At 40.1% G+C, this 14,069-nt stretch overlaps 2 protein-coding genes across 4 annotated transcripts in view; both read left to right on the top strand.

Moving 5' to 3' along the window:
• Window positions 1-183: 183 nt before the first annotated feature.
• On the top strand, window positions 184-8,707 carry LOC138967455 (ribosome biogenesis protein BRX1 homolog). The gene is made up of 10 exons (XM_070340005.1): window positions 184-341; window positions 1,345-1,459; window positions 2,157-2,200; window positions 3,502-3,572; window positions 4,527-4,576; window positions 5,089-5,162; window positions 5,350-5,400; window positions 5,850-5,985; window positions 6,454-6,548; window positions 7,862-8,707. The coding sequence occupies exons 1-10, from the start codon at window positions 255-257 to the stop codon at window positions 8,009-8,011; spliced, it is 873 nt and encodes a 290-aa protein (XP_070196106.1). The 5' UTR covers window positions 184-254; the 3' UTR covers window positions 8,012-8,707.
• A 1,029-nt stretch (window positions 8,708-9,736) lies between these two features.
• LOC138967454 (polyadenylate-binding protein-interacting protein 1-like) overlaps window positions 9,737-14,069 on the top strand; it is a 33,067-nt gene continuing 28,734 nt past the window's right edge. The window contains exons 1-3 of one of the 3 annotated variants that reach the window (XM_070340003.1): window positions 9,737-9,967; window positions 11,240-11,250; window positions 13,662-13,763. In XM_070340003.1, coding sequence (XP_070196104.1) covers window positions 9,835-9,967; window positions 11,240-11,250; window positions 13,662-13,763 — 246 coding nt within the window. In that variant the 5' untranslated portion in view covers window positions 9,737-9,834. Of the gene's footprint in view, window positions 9,968-11,239; window positions 11,338-13,661; window positions 13,764-14,069 lie in introns of all 3 variants that reach the window. The other 2 variants (XM_070340002.1, XM_070340004.1) reach the window with 2 other exon arrangements.

The following is a 14,069-nucleotide window of genomic DNA, read 5'->3' as shown; positions in this document are numbered from 1 at the left end:
CATGTAGGATTGAAGGGGGAAAAGATGATGGGGGGGGGGGGGGGGAACCTGATGTGTGTAGGTAACAGCTAAAATAAAAAGGTTACAAAACATCGGAAGTAGAATTTTGATTAGTATTTCAGAGCTGTGTATAGTAGATTGAGGGGTAGGTTACCATCAATAAGAATTTTAAAATTATTAAATAATCGAATCACAGAAAAAGATATTCGAGTGCATCAGGGCCGGAAGTGTACGTGGGGCAGATAACTCTTGCGATGTTTACGAAGATGGCGAAGATGAAGCGAAAGGCGCACGTGTCTGACACTGGATCCCCTAAGAATGGGAAAGCACCGCCCAAAAAGGTACAGTACTGTTGATCTAAAGTAGTTGTGTTTTTGTTCTGATCACTTTGAATTAATTAGAGTAAATGTTGTAGTCATGACTGAATGAATTTGAGTAAATGCTGCTAAGTTATCAGACCACCAGCGTGCAAATTGCAATGGGATTGGAGAACCTGACACATCAATAACATTAGCAAAAGGTCTGTTGCTCTTTTGATAAAATATTATTCATAACCAACTGTTTCTATAGGGAGCATCTTTTGCCTCATGCCTGTCTGACCTGGTTCCGATTTCCTAGGCCTAGCCACAACAATTAATGAATTCATACAGGAGTGGCTCGGGAACCGACGAGTCGGTTATGAAGCCACCAGGCTCGAGAATCGCCACGCGCTCGAAATAGAAGTTTCTTTTTTAGCCCAATAAGACAATTTACACCGGAGCACAGTGGGTAGCACTGCAGACCATGGTCCAGTGTGGCGCTGATCAATAGACCCTATCGGTATCCCAAGCTCTCGTAATCTCTCGCAAACTTCCGAGCATAGCAAAGCATGCGGTACAGCGATCTCGTGCGAGCTACACAAGCCAAGGTTCGAAATTCTCGCGATGTTCAAAGCATAACAAAGAGCGTGTCTCGCGAGAGCTGCTCAGATACCGAAAAGGTCTATTCGCGCAGTGACTGAGTGAGCCTGCTTTAAGGATAACAAATAATTTAAGAATGTTTAAGCACTAATAAAATACTAGCAATATAGTACATGCAAACCACTGAACCAGGCCTATAGAATTTGATTTTTTTCTTCTTTCTTTTCCCATTATGCCGTTATGTTTCAAAATCCATTAAAGCATATAATTCTCAGGCTACTGGGCATGTAGAATTCTTTATTCCTGGGCATCATTCCTGAGAGTGAGATTAGCATGTTCGAATGATATTTTTTTAGTAAAGTTGGCCAGATTTATATTCAATGTCGGATTGCAAGTAGTGTCCCTATGTAAATAATTTTTTTTTCTCAAATATATGTGTACGCAGAAGGGGAAGTGGACCAACAAAACAAGAGTACTGGTGTTCAGTTCACGAGGTGTGGCTTACAGAGCTCGCCACCTCATGCAGGACCTGCGAAAACTGATGCCAAACTCAAAAACAGGTAGATGTTACTCCTTTATATTATCATATTTTGAATACATGTATTACTATTAGAAACCGGCATGGTTGGCCTAGTGGTAAGACGTCCGCCCCGTGATCGGGAGGTCGTGGGTTTGAACCCCGGCCGGGTCATACCTAAGATTTTAAAATTGGCAATCTAGTGGCTGTTCCGCCTGGCGCCTGGCATTATGGGGTTAGTGCTAGGACTGGTTGGTCCGGTGTCAGAATAATGTGACTGGGTGAGACATGAAGCCTGTGCTGCGACTTCTGTCTTCTGTGTGGCGCACGTTATATGTCAAAGCAGCACCGCCCTGATATGGCCCTTCGTGGTCGGCTGGGCGTTAAGCAAACAAATTACTATTAGAAGTATTATTGTCTCTGAAGTGAACAAATTCCAGAAATAACTCTGTTATGCTTTTGAAGGGTTGTGGCAGAGTTGCCCTCCACCTGAAACTGAGGGAAGTCAACGTGGCAGCAGTGAATCTGTAAACTCTGATGTGCCTGTTTTGGACAGAACAAAATTGTGTCAAGTTGGCACTGCATAAATGACAGTGTCTGCTGGAGATGCCGTCTCCTTCATTAAAAAAACAGACATCACTTAGCTTTGACTGTTGATTCTTCAAATGTGGCATGAAAGGAGCATTTTGCTGGGGTTTACTTAAAAGAAATGCCTCATGACTTGCTGTTATTTGTTGCAGAATCAAAGATGGACAGGAAAGACCAACTTATGGTGATCAATGAAGTAGGTAAACTAAACTTGGCCAAGAAATTATTGCAACAATTTTCGCACGCTAAGAAAAGCATTAAAACGCAATTCATTTTAGTTAAACGTTATATGCTCGAAAAGGTAATTATGTCTGCTGTACATATCATTTGTCTGATTGATGGTACTTTGTATAGGCATCCCGTGACAGCCTGTCAAACAAGGTCACCCCTAAAATCGACCTGACAAAAACCATAGCCCTGTATTGTAAAATCTGCAAAAAATCAGAATATGCACAAACAAAACACTTGTGACAACCATTGGAAAGGCCATTCAATTTTCTGTTCAGAACATTTTGTTTTTTGCACCTGACTTCTCTAGTCTTTATGTAGCCTTTAGTCAAAGGCGGTGGGTGTCAACCGTTTCAGAGGCCCAAAAAGGCACGTTTTGCGGCCATTTTTGAGTGGGTCCTCCACCCAAAGAGCCACATCTGCTCAAGTTCTCGATGATTTGCTTTGGGAATTTCAGAAGTTATGACCAATAGGCTGACCTAAATCGGTGTTTACTTTTGCGAATGTGTATGATATGCGTGTTGTATTACGTACATTTTCCGAAAGAAATAAACAAATAGGTCAGCCTATTGGTCATAACTTCTGAAATTTCCAAAGCAAATCATTGAGAACTTGAGCAGATATGGCTCTTTGGGTGGGGGACCCCCTCAAAATTGGCTGCAAAACGTGCCTTTTTGGGCCTCTGAAACGGTTGACACCTACCGCCTTTGACAAAAGGCTACATAAAGACTAGAGAAGTCAGGTGCATAAAACAAAATGTTCTGAACAGAAAATTGAATGGCCTTTCCAATGGTTGTCAGAAATGTTTGGTTTGTGCATATTCTGATTTTTTGCAGATTTTAAAATACGGGGCTATGGTTTTTGTCAGGTCAATTTTAGGGGTGACCTTGTTTGACAGGCTGTCACGGGATGCCTATACAAAGTACCATCAATCGGACAAATGATATGTACAGCTGACATAATTACCGTTTGGGGCATATAAAGTTCAACTAAAATAAATTGCGTTTTAATGCTTTTCTTAGCGTGCGAAAATTGTTGCAATAATTTTTTGGCCAAGTTTATATCATTATGTGTAGCTCAGCATATCACTGTTGAAAACCAGAAAGCGGTTTAAACAGATTTTAGTCTTATTTCATGATCTGTAATGTTTTAAGTGGCAATCCTGTTTCATTGGTATTGGGTGAGACTAAACTGATCCATATGTGTGTGTGTGTGGCTTATCTTGCATGGTTTGCAGACCTATAACAAAATTGTGTGTTTTGCTTTCAGATATGTGACATGAAGAATTGTGACAAATGTATTTTCTTTGAGGCCAAGAAGAAGGAAGATCTTTACATGTGGTGAGTGAACTTGTTTTGTTGTTAACAGGTTGCTATGTTGTGTAATCAAGTAATGGGTAAATTTGCTCTGTATGATCATTGTGTGAACTCTGTGCAGGGATATTGCTACAAATTCATACCTATAGGACAAATGTCCTAGCTCTTCAGCATCAATAGGACATTTGACCGCTTTCAGGAATTTAAATAGGACGTCAGAATTTTTTCATTTTCAAGAATGACGCTCGCTGTGTCCCCTCCCCACCCCCCTGTTTTTGACCCTAATGTAGCACAGGATGCCGTTGAATAGCCAAACGTGTTCAGCTTTTGTTGAGCTTTGGCAGGCTTAAGTTTTATTTTTCGGTGGCATAACTCAGTGCGCTTTGTCAAAATGTCTCGAACTGAAAGCAAAAGCAGAAGCAAGACTTAGTCAGTTGGAGTTGTCTTCCATACTCCTAACTTTAATGTGCTGGAGACAGGTGTCGCCCACACGCAAGATCCACACTGTACAACTTCAGTGCACCTGTACGCGAGAGTACTTGGTCGCTTTTTGAAAATGTGTATCTTGAAAGGAAAATTAACGAATATTGCGCTGTCCGAAGGAATTGAGTTCTTATTGGACAATGCCAGCGCTCATTTCAAAACAATAGGACATCTGACCGCCATGCGGCTATATGAATCGGACATTTAAGCCTCTTAATCGGTCGATGTCCGACGCCTAACGACATCTCTGCTGTGACATTATTGTCCAAGGATTGTATAATGTTTTGTGAGAAGAAGAAAAACAACTCTGTGACAAGTAACTTTTTTTTCTAACATCTGTGACATCTTTTTGGTTTATTAAAGTTTAGTATGTTGAAGTGCAAGTCCTGTTTTGTGTGAGAAATGTAAATTCAAATGAGAATAATATGTTGGGTTGATTTCGGATATTTATCTACAATCATGTTAGTGACTCATTGAAACTAACCATTTTCACAGGGTTTCCAACGTCCCCAGAGGTCCATCTTGCAAATTTCTTGTTGAAAATGGTAAGCTTCAGACAACCTAACGTTTCCCTTTACTTCCTAGTTTTTCTCTTGCTTTCTGGTTTTCCTTATACTTTCTAGTTTCCTGTGTTTTACTGTGCAGTAAAAGGTGCGCAATTTAATTAAGTCAAATCCAATTTTTGTGTGTGTGGGGGGGGGGGGGGGGGGGGGGCGGTATCCTCATTCTGCTGCAATTAAGTTTTTAGAACTCTATACAGCATCATTGGGGCTTCACAATAAATAACCGTTGAGCTGCCATCCTTTTCAAGTATCAGTTTGGCAATTTGATTTTGCGTGTATAACTAAGCATGGCATTGTATGGTTTTGATTAATATAATTAGTAATGCAGTTCATAAATGGAAAAGCTTGTCCTTTGATGAAATTATGATCAAGGTTATGGCCATGGTGTACACATATCTGCTACATATACTAAAATGTCCATTTAAACAGTGTGTGCCAAAAAGAGAGGATGCATACACTCTAATTAATACTTAAATGTGTGTTGGCTTTTGCAGTTCACACCATGATGGAACTGAAGATGACAGGTAACTGTCTGGCAACATCACGTCCCATTTTGTCATTCGATAAGGTGTGTATTTCCTGCTAATCCTTTCATCGTATATATGTACTGTGTATAATGGGCTTTATTTTTGCATTTTTTTAAAAAGAGGAACAAGTTACTACGTTATAACATGATCTTTTTGCACGGGACTGTATGCATGATCATGAATGTTTATTTGAATTTCGTGTAATTGTGTGGGATGTTTTCTTTCCAGGCCTTTGACGGCACTGCCCATCTGAAACTGATGAAAGAGTTGTTTATTCAGGTATGCTCTGTCGTGTGTGTGGGAGCGTGTGCAAGTGAATTTGACTGAAACCCAAACCAGAGACTTGTTTGGACGTGTTTATTCAATTGTTTATCTGGACATAATATTTGTGTGTGTACCTTTACACCATTTCTTGAATTGAAAATCCCCAGGGTTTATTCTTGAAATGTGCAAAATTTTGTTGAGAAATAGAATATTTCTTTCGGTGTTTATATAAGATTCCTGCCTTCCTTTCCATGGAAGTAAAACTGAGAATCCGAAGTCTGAAATATTGGTGCTCTAGAGGTTGGTAATGATAGAGGTACTCTAAATGTTGGTAACTTCTTTTATTTTTTCTCTGAATGTTGGTACTACAATGTACTTATTTTAATAGTAGCACCCAACATCAGCAGGGGGTGTGACTCTGCATACAAAAAATAACTAATGGTATACCCTTGTGTGATTGACAGGTGTTCGGTACACCCAACTTCCATCCCAAGAGTCAGCCATTCTTTGACCGGGTACTGACCTTCAGTCTCGACAGTGATCGCATCTTTGTCCGCCATTTTCAGATTGTGGAAGAAGATGGTTCACTAGCTGAAATTGGTGAGCATTAGCTAGAAACACATCTAGACATTGATGATCGCGGCAATTATAATAAAACTGGTAGTGGTTAGATTTCAAAAGGATGATAAAGATGAAAAGTATAAAAGTAAAGCATAGACGGCTCAGAAAAATGAAACATTATGAGGATGAAAAGTTTTAACAGCAAGACATTTTACAGTCATGATCGTTTATAAAAAAAAACATGATTTAATGATAGATGGTCACAATAGCCTGATGTTTAAGACGTCAGTCTCTAAGTGGAAGGGTTTGAAACCCTGGTCGGTTAAGGGTGGAGATTTTTCTGATCTCCCAGGTCAACTGTAAGTAAGGAGCTGATCAGTAGATATTTGTGAAGGGTGTGGTGATTCTGATAGACATGTTCCACATAAAGAGATTGGTGGGTGCAAATGCAGCATTGCTTTACTGTTTGTTTTCTGTTGAACATATTGTTAAAATGTAACTTTGCAGGTCCTCGGTTTGCCCTGAATCCCATCAGGATGTTTGAGGGTTCTTTTGGTGGAGCAACCCTGTACCAGAATCCACACTATGTTCCTCCCAATGCGGTAAGTGCAGCTTCTTCACAATATCAGACTGTCTGCAAGGGAAGCTCTATGGCAACAGCGCACGGCAACATTTGCGCGGAGAACCGGCGTTTCCATCTGAGTGATCGGCAAGAAGAAGAAGAAGAAGACTGTCTCTTCTTACTGATGATATAGATCACATGCTTTGCTACTATTCTTTTTTCCCTTCAGTTTCATTTTTAGTTGTCAAGTTGATTGCTAGTTAAATAAAAACAACAGATCTCTACTTTACTGATGTGAATCTTTTGCTGCTGGACTTTTACTTTCTTCCCATGTTTTGAAGGATATGCATAAGCACGAAAAAGTATAAAAGAATAGTATCTGGCCCTTTTTTTTTTTAGGTTAACATCTGAAACAAATAAACTTCTAACAATAACATAAAATCAAGAATCAACAAACAAATTAATATTTAGTTATAGACAGAACAAAACATTCTCTTTGGTCTTTGTAGTGGGCAGACATACTCATATATATGTAACTAGATGAATACCCGCTTTGCCGGGTACGGCTGCGCCGGGAAGAAGTCGAGCCAAATACCCGGCTGTGCCGGGGACCCGGCTATGCCAGGTGTACGCCGGCTTTGCCGGCGCACCGCACGGAGGAAGGGAGATAAACGCGGCTGAAAACACTGGAGAAGATAAGGAAGAGTTACTGGGAATGGATCCAGAGAAAAACCAAAACCGGTTCAGCGCTGTGCGCTGAGAGCACGTGTTGAAATATCTCATCGATGAGGTTGTGTCCGGGGTGCAGCTGAATACGGTTTCCAAATTTGAAAAAGATCCACCGAGAACTTTGGCCGTGCATCGCGGACACACACACACACACACAGACAGACAGACAGACACAAGTCGTATATATAGATAGATAATAGGGTGTATGTTCAGGTAAGCCATGTGGGTTTTTTGTTGGCACTATACTTTTTGTTTTGTTAAAGATTGTTTCTGCATGTACTCCTCTCCCACAAAGTTGGCATGATTGTTGAAAGTGTTCGCTGGGTATGTGTGAACAGTACATGTGGTTATTTTTGTCCGTATGGTTAATTGTTTTATGTAGGGTGTACATTTATATGTTCTATTTTGTATATGTTCTTTTGTAAAGGGCCAAGAGCCATAGGTTAGGCACTTAAAAATGCCCAGTTATTATTATTATTATAACTGTGTCAAACTCCAAACTCTCTGTCTAACCTACGCCAGTCAGCTTAATCAGGCCTAAAAGTAACTCTTTTTCACTCGATTGTGAACATGCATGCATATTTCCACTTTGAATTTTAATGGCATTTTGCACATCTTTTTCAGTACCGAAGAGAAAGGCGGATGGAGGCATCTGTGAAGTACAAGAACCGCATTGAACACAAGAAGGGGAAAGTGCGTCCAGAGAAGTCCTACAGCTTGGATCCACTGGACGATGTGTTTGCGACACAGATGGAGGAGTCCGAATCGGAATGAGAGGGAGGGAGGGGGGGGGGGGGGGGTGTTGTGTAGTGAGAGAGGGAATGTTTTGAACCTGCATGAATGATGCATTGGTATAATCCTCCAGTTGCTAATCTCAGTGGTTATGTGGAGAAAGTCATCACAGTCCCTCAGCCAGATGGGAGAGGAGAGGAGTAGAGATGCACTAAGAGGCATACAGATATCAACTACTGTGCCGTGTCTTTCTTTTGTATCAACAATAATTACTAGGAAAAATTGACCAAGGCACTTGGGTTTCATTGAAATATGAATATTGGTGAGAGGTGACTTAGTATTTTGTCTCCCGTTCAGGGGCTGAAAAAAAGCGACAACAAAAAATGAAATTCCAAGGGAGACCAGAAACATTTGGAAATTGTAATCTGACGCAAATTTGCACACATTTTTACGTTTCTCATTTTAACATTTATATACTAAACTAAATGTAGTTTCTGGTTTGGCTGCATCATATTTATATGTTTTGGCAAGCATTGTAACCACTTGAGAAGTAACAGCGACAACGCATTTCATGATTTGTATTAAGCCATGCAGTGACTGCTGATGTATGCGTTTTGTGTGTGGGGTTGGGGGTGAAATGAGAGGGAATCTGAAAATAAATTCCTGCTTTTGTTCCAGAAAAGGTTTGGACAGACCTTGTGCATATGAAGTTGTTTGAATAAAATCAGAATAAAATCATTGAGATTTAAATTCTGTGTGCGTTTGAATGCAAAAAGTGATTGCAGATTCCCTTTCAGACTATATGACTGTTCTCAATCTTGTAAATCAATTCCATGGTAAAGATTTGCATCTGAAGCAAAATAAAGAGCTTTGAGCAAAATACTGATCCCCAAATATTCCTCAGAAATTTGTTCTGGTCATGCAAAATAGCATCTGTTTTGCAATTATCCCAGCGAAGCTGGAGGTATCCCACGAACGCTATACTGTAATCGACTTGAGAAATTTTCATACCGATAATACATGATAAAGAAGGATTCTTTGTGCCCGGCTACGGGCTACAGTTGAAGATGGAAGTTCACCAAAAATTGGGACCATACTGTGTTTGAAACCTTTACTGCTGAACAAAACAAATTAAGATTCAAATCAATGTACATGCATTTGAAACAAGAATTGGGTATACACAAAGCATATGCATAGATCTATGCATACGTGAATTTCAAATTTGCAAAGCTGATAGTTTTTAGTTTTTCTTCTGCAGGGACAGACTGTCATTCAGTGCTCTAACACACAGTCGCACACACTCTTGTCTCTTTATTTTGTTCATTAATAAATATGTGACAAAACTCGCCTGAGCCCTATGGATGCTTTGTCCCCCTACCTCTCCACACACATCTATATATCAGGAATACAAGTGCTCTACCAATCTTTGCATGGAAAACACAAGCTGCAAACAAAAACATATTTTACCACTGTAATGTGTACCTGCAGATCTATGTACCTGCAGATCTATATAAATACACATGTAGAAATAAGAAAGACTAAAGAGTTACCCCCCCCCCCCCCCCCTTACACACACACAAACAAACAAAATAAATACAGGAATACAAGAAATAAAGAGTGCAATATACATTAAACACTGAAGAGAATAAACACATCAGATGGGGCTGGGATGACTTAAATAAACAAACACAACGTTGGTCTTTCAGTTTACTATCTAAAATATTATAAGAGCGCATCACGTATGAACGGGAACATTCAGTGCGGGACTGCTTTTTGGCAGAGAAGAGCTCACAGATTTTCGGATGAAGTTTTGTTTTCGCTGATGTATTTGATCAAATAACTTTTAAGTGTTTTCGAAGATCACAATGTCTCAAAATCCGGCGTACGATTACAGGGGGTATCATACAAATTCTGACGGAGATGAGGCCTTACAGCGACCTCGTCGACCAAGACCAGAAACTGAAGCCCGTCTGCTACACGGGGAGCGACAAGCACCAGGTCAGTATGGTTTGTTTGTTTCAAATTTATTACGCTTCGATTTGCTTTGTGTTTTGAACTTGATCTCAGCCTGTTCAGACATCATTGTCTGATTAGTTCTCACTCTCGCGACATCGTGATGATTGACGACTGTTTCGTTGTCTCAATGTCTGTTATTTGACTCCTGAGTTTGCTCACTGCCACTGGACACACTCACACTCACTGTCTGAACCCACGTTGCGAATGTTCGCTCGGAGTCAGACCAGAGATCAGCAGAGTTAACACATTATTCCTCGCAGGTAGCAGTGCGGCTCGGACGTTTTCGTAAAAATGTTGCAAGGTAGGAACTTACCTCTGAGTCTGATGTCGTACACTTTGACTTAGAAAATGGTTTTCTTTGATAATTTTTATGAACTCCTGAGTCCTACAAAGTATAATGATTATGGGTATGTTAGAACTTAGGTGTCTACACATGGTACATAGGCCTATACGAGAAAGAGCAGCTTGCAAGTTCTCATAGAACATTATCTGTAACTGTAAGGTCTTGATCTAGATCTTGATCTTGATATATATTACGCCAACAGGTCCCAAACTTGGGAATATTCGTTGGCAGAAAAATTGGGGAGAGCACTTGGTGTTTTAATCAGTGGTTGGCAGTTTTCCTCTGAATTCGTTGACCATTGACGACTGGATCGTGTTGTCATCAAGGTTGTTCCAGTCAATAACTGTTCTTGTGAAAAAAGAGTACCTGTACACTGGTGTTTTAGTACACTCCACAGTAAAGCACTGGCTGTTGTTTCTTGTGATATTTCTGACTGTGACTGATGATGTAAAGTCTTTGTTCACTCGTTGTTTCACTTGTCTTTTTGATTTTTGTTGCTGGAGAAATTTCTCAGGGGGTACTGCGGGTACCAGCCTCTCTGACCACTTTGAACAGGTTTCCAAATTATTATTTGTAAAACTCAGTGCCTTTTTTTTTTTAACTCATGACAATTGGCCTGGTGTATAATTTGAGTGCAGAAAAAAATTATATTACATGAATTCACTTGTACTTTTCTTTTCCCCAAAACAGCCATATGGAGACTCTTGTTCTGATCTGTTGCCAACATGAAAACAGAGTAAAAAACAGACTTCACAGACCAATTGCAACTGTAAAGTGTTGTAACTTGTATGCTATTTAACTTTGAACTTGAGAGTTAACCACAACTATACATGTATGTATGTATTATTAAATCAATTTGGACATGAATTTCATGAAATAATATAGTTTTTGTATTTTTTTAACTTTTGCAGTGTCACATCAGGTGAATAAGTTGTACAAGCTGTCTGCTAATGCACCTGAGTTTGTGCCCCGGTTTGGGGGGAACCAAGGCCCTCAATCTTATGCACATGTAAGTGTTGATGACAATTTTGTTAATTGTGATTAAAGTAATCACAACATTACAGGAAACTTGTTAATGTTTCTTTTCAGCTGTTCTTGTTACACTGTTCCAAGCTTAAGCACATGTGAAATTGCAGTTAAGTGAAAGTCATAGAGTGATCTGTTGTCCTAGCAAGTGGAAAGATACTTGTAAGGCGAAGAAAAAAATCAATATTTTCGATTCCCGATCGTAGAAATTTGTTAGACCCATCAACTTTTTTTTTAAATTACTGGAAAACCACAAAATTTCATTTTTCAGACTTTACAAGGAAAGTGACTTTTCTGTCAGCCAGGGGACATAGCTTGCATTATTTCCGGCAACTAAAAAGCCACATGTGCCTGTTTAAATAAAACTTAAGTAGAAATAATATTTTCAAAAACACCAACCAACCTTAAATTTTTAGCCCTTGTCATTATTGGAAACAAACTTTTCGGGGTGTGGGCATAACCACTTTTACATGTATTTGCATATTATGTAGCTTTACATTATTGGGATGGGGTTGTCATTACTAATAACAGTGCCATTTGCGTGGATAGTGTAAGCTCGCTTGGAATGTTTAGTGGTGAGACCTCTGTGAGTGCATGCATACAAGTATACAGTCTGCATGTACAACTATACCTCAAACACAAAATCAAATTCTTGCTTGATGAAATGCCAAAGCCCCAAATAATTGCCACCACTGAAATTCCATAAAACACTTTGAGTTTGAGTCTTCTTGAACCGTTTGTGGATATTCAACTGGTGGAAAGTAACTGTCAGGTTTTTGGGGTTGTGGAATAGTTGCTCACCCTTGAAGATACTGGGGTAGGCAAACCAACGTGAATGGTGTCAAGTGATCGACTGACATCCCCGTGAGAATGAGCTCCAGTCTGTGTTTTCTCTACTGTCCGCTCAATATATTATACTGCTCTTTTTGTTGGATAGTATGCACATTGGAGCTGACTATGCAATGCCGATGTGATGGCTGACCTGCACTGACCGATGGCTCACCATGTGTGTAATGAGCGACATGTTTCCACACATGGTCAGCAATTTGTCAGTGCAGGCACATGATCACATTGGCATTGTCATTGATTTGTCAGCTCCAATTTGCATACTCTCGATTGGAAAAAGCATTAATTAATTAATTAATTAATATGGGAGATTTATAGAGCGCTTGACGTTCTCTAAGCGCTTTACAATGGTAATTTGGTGAGAGGTCAAGGCAGGTGAAGTAGCCCGCACGTTGAACATCGCTCACATGCTGGGTATTTTTATGTTTCTATAACCCACCGAACTTTGACATGGATTACAGGATCTTTTCCGTGCGCACTTGGTCTTGTGCTTGCGTGTACACACGAAGGGGGTTAAGTCACTAGCAGGTCTGCACATAAGTTAACCTGGGAGATCGGAACAATCTCCACTCTTAACCCACCAGGCGGCAGAGACCGGGATTCAAACTCACGACCTCCCGATTAGGAGGCCGACGTCTTACCACTACGCCACTGCATAATAGGGAGCAGACAGTGTGGAAAACACAGATCGGAGCTAGTTTCAATGGGATGTAAATCAATCACGGTCACGTGGGTTTGTCTGCCTCAGTATTTTCAAGGAGAATCAACACTTCCACAATGCATTCAAACCTAACAGAGTTATTTCTGGAATTTGTCTTTTCAGGATATTGCCAATGACATTTTTTAATAAGAAATGTGTGTATTATGTACAGTAGAATGAGGTAATCAAAAATGTTCCTAAAATGGGAGCAGATGCTCGGTTAACCTGGGAACATGAACTGATTAAGAACTGTGAAACTTTGCGTTGTTTAAAAATGAATATACTTTACATGTGTATTATCAATTTAGGATTGTTTGAAGGTTTAACACACATTTCAATGTGAAAGGTTGAGTAAGGCTTTGTCACCTTTGTCAGTAGACTTCTAAAATTGGATTATCTCATTTTTTTCTTGTATTTTTTTTCCCCTAGGAGAGAGACAGTTTGCATGTGTGTGTGCTTGTGTTTGGTTTGTGTGTGTGTGTGTGTTTGGTTTGTGTGTGTGTGTCTGTGTTTGATTTCTGTGTTTGTAAGTGAGTGAGAGTGTGTGTGATGTGTATATGTGTGAGAGAGAGAGAGAAAGAGACCAAGAAGCTCTTCAGATCTACAAGGGTAAGATCCTTTTTAGTGTCAAGCGAGCTTTTGTGCTTCCAGTTCTCATCCACCGTGGTTGGTTGCAAGATAAGGATTGGAGAAGGGGATGACTGTGTGACAGCATTTTTGCCAGCGTCAGTAACTTTTTTTTCTGTCTTTGCTTGTTGAAGCCTAGTCATCTACTTTCTGTGGGTGCCGCCGAATTTGTTCCTCGTCCAGACTTTTCATCCGCCCCGCCAAATTTTCCGCCCAACATGGGACCACCACCGCAGGTAGAGCTTTCTGTGCTCCCTGGTCACTGGCTTTGGTGCTGACCCTTGCTTTACTAGCACTGTGCAAAAAGTCTGCTGTGTCCTTTTATACGGCTTGACAGCGTGCATGCTTTTCATTCCTTCCTGATAACATTTTCCATATTATTAGTCCTAGATCTATTTGGCTTTCCCCATTGGTGTAGATCTATAATCGTTTAGTTTTTTTTTTAACATTTGACGGTGGAGATTGTGGTTCGTCTAGTTCTGTGGTTCTCTCTCTGTGTAGGCCTAGGGTTGTCTTACTTTCGTTCAAAATATTTGAAAGTT

The sequence above is a fragment of the Littorina saxatilis genome, linkage group LG5 (genome assembly GCF_037325665.1).
Source record: "Littorina saxatilis isolate snail1 linkage group LG5, US_GU_Lsax_2.0, whole genome shotgun sequence".
NCBI classification, from domain to species: Eukaryota; Metazoa; Mollusca; class Gastropoda; order Littorinimorpha; family Littorinidae; genus Littorina; species Littorina saxatilis.
This window is presented reverse-complemented; position numbering and strand designations above follow the sequence as displayed.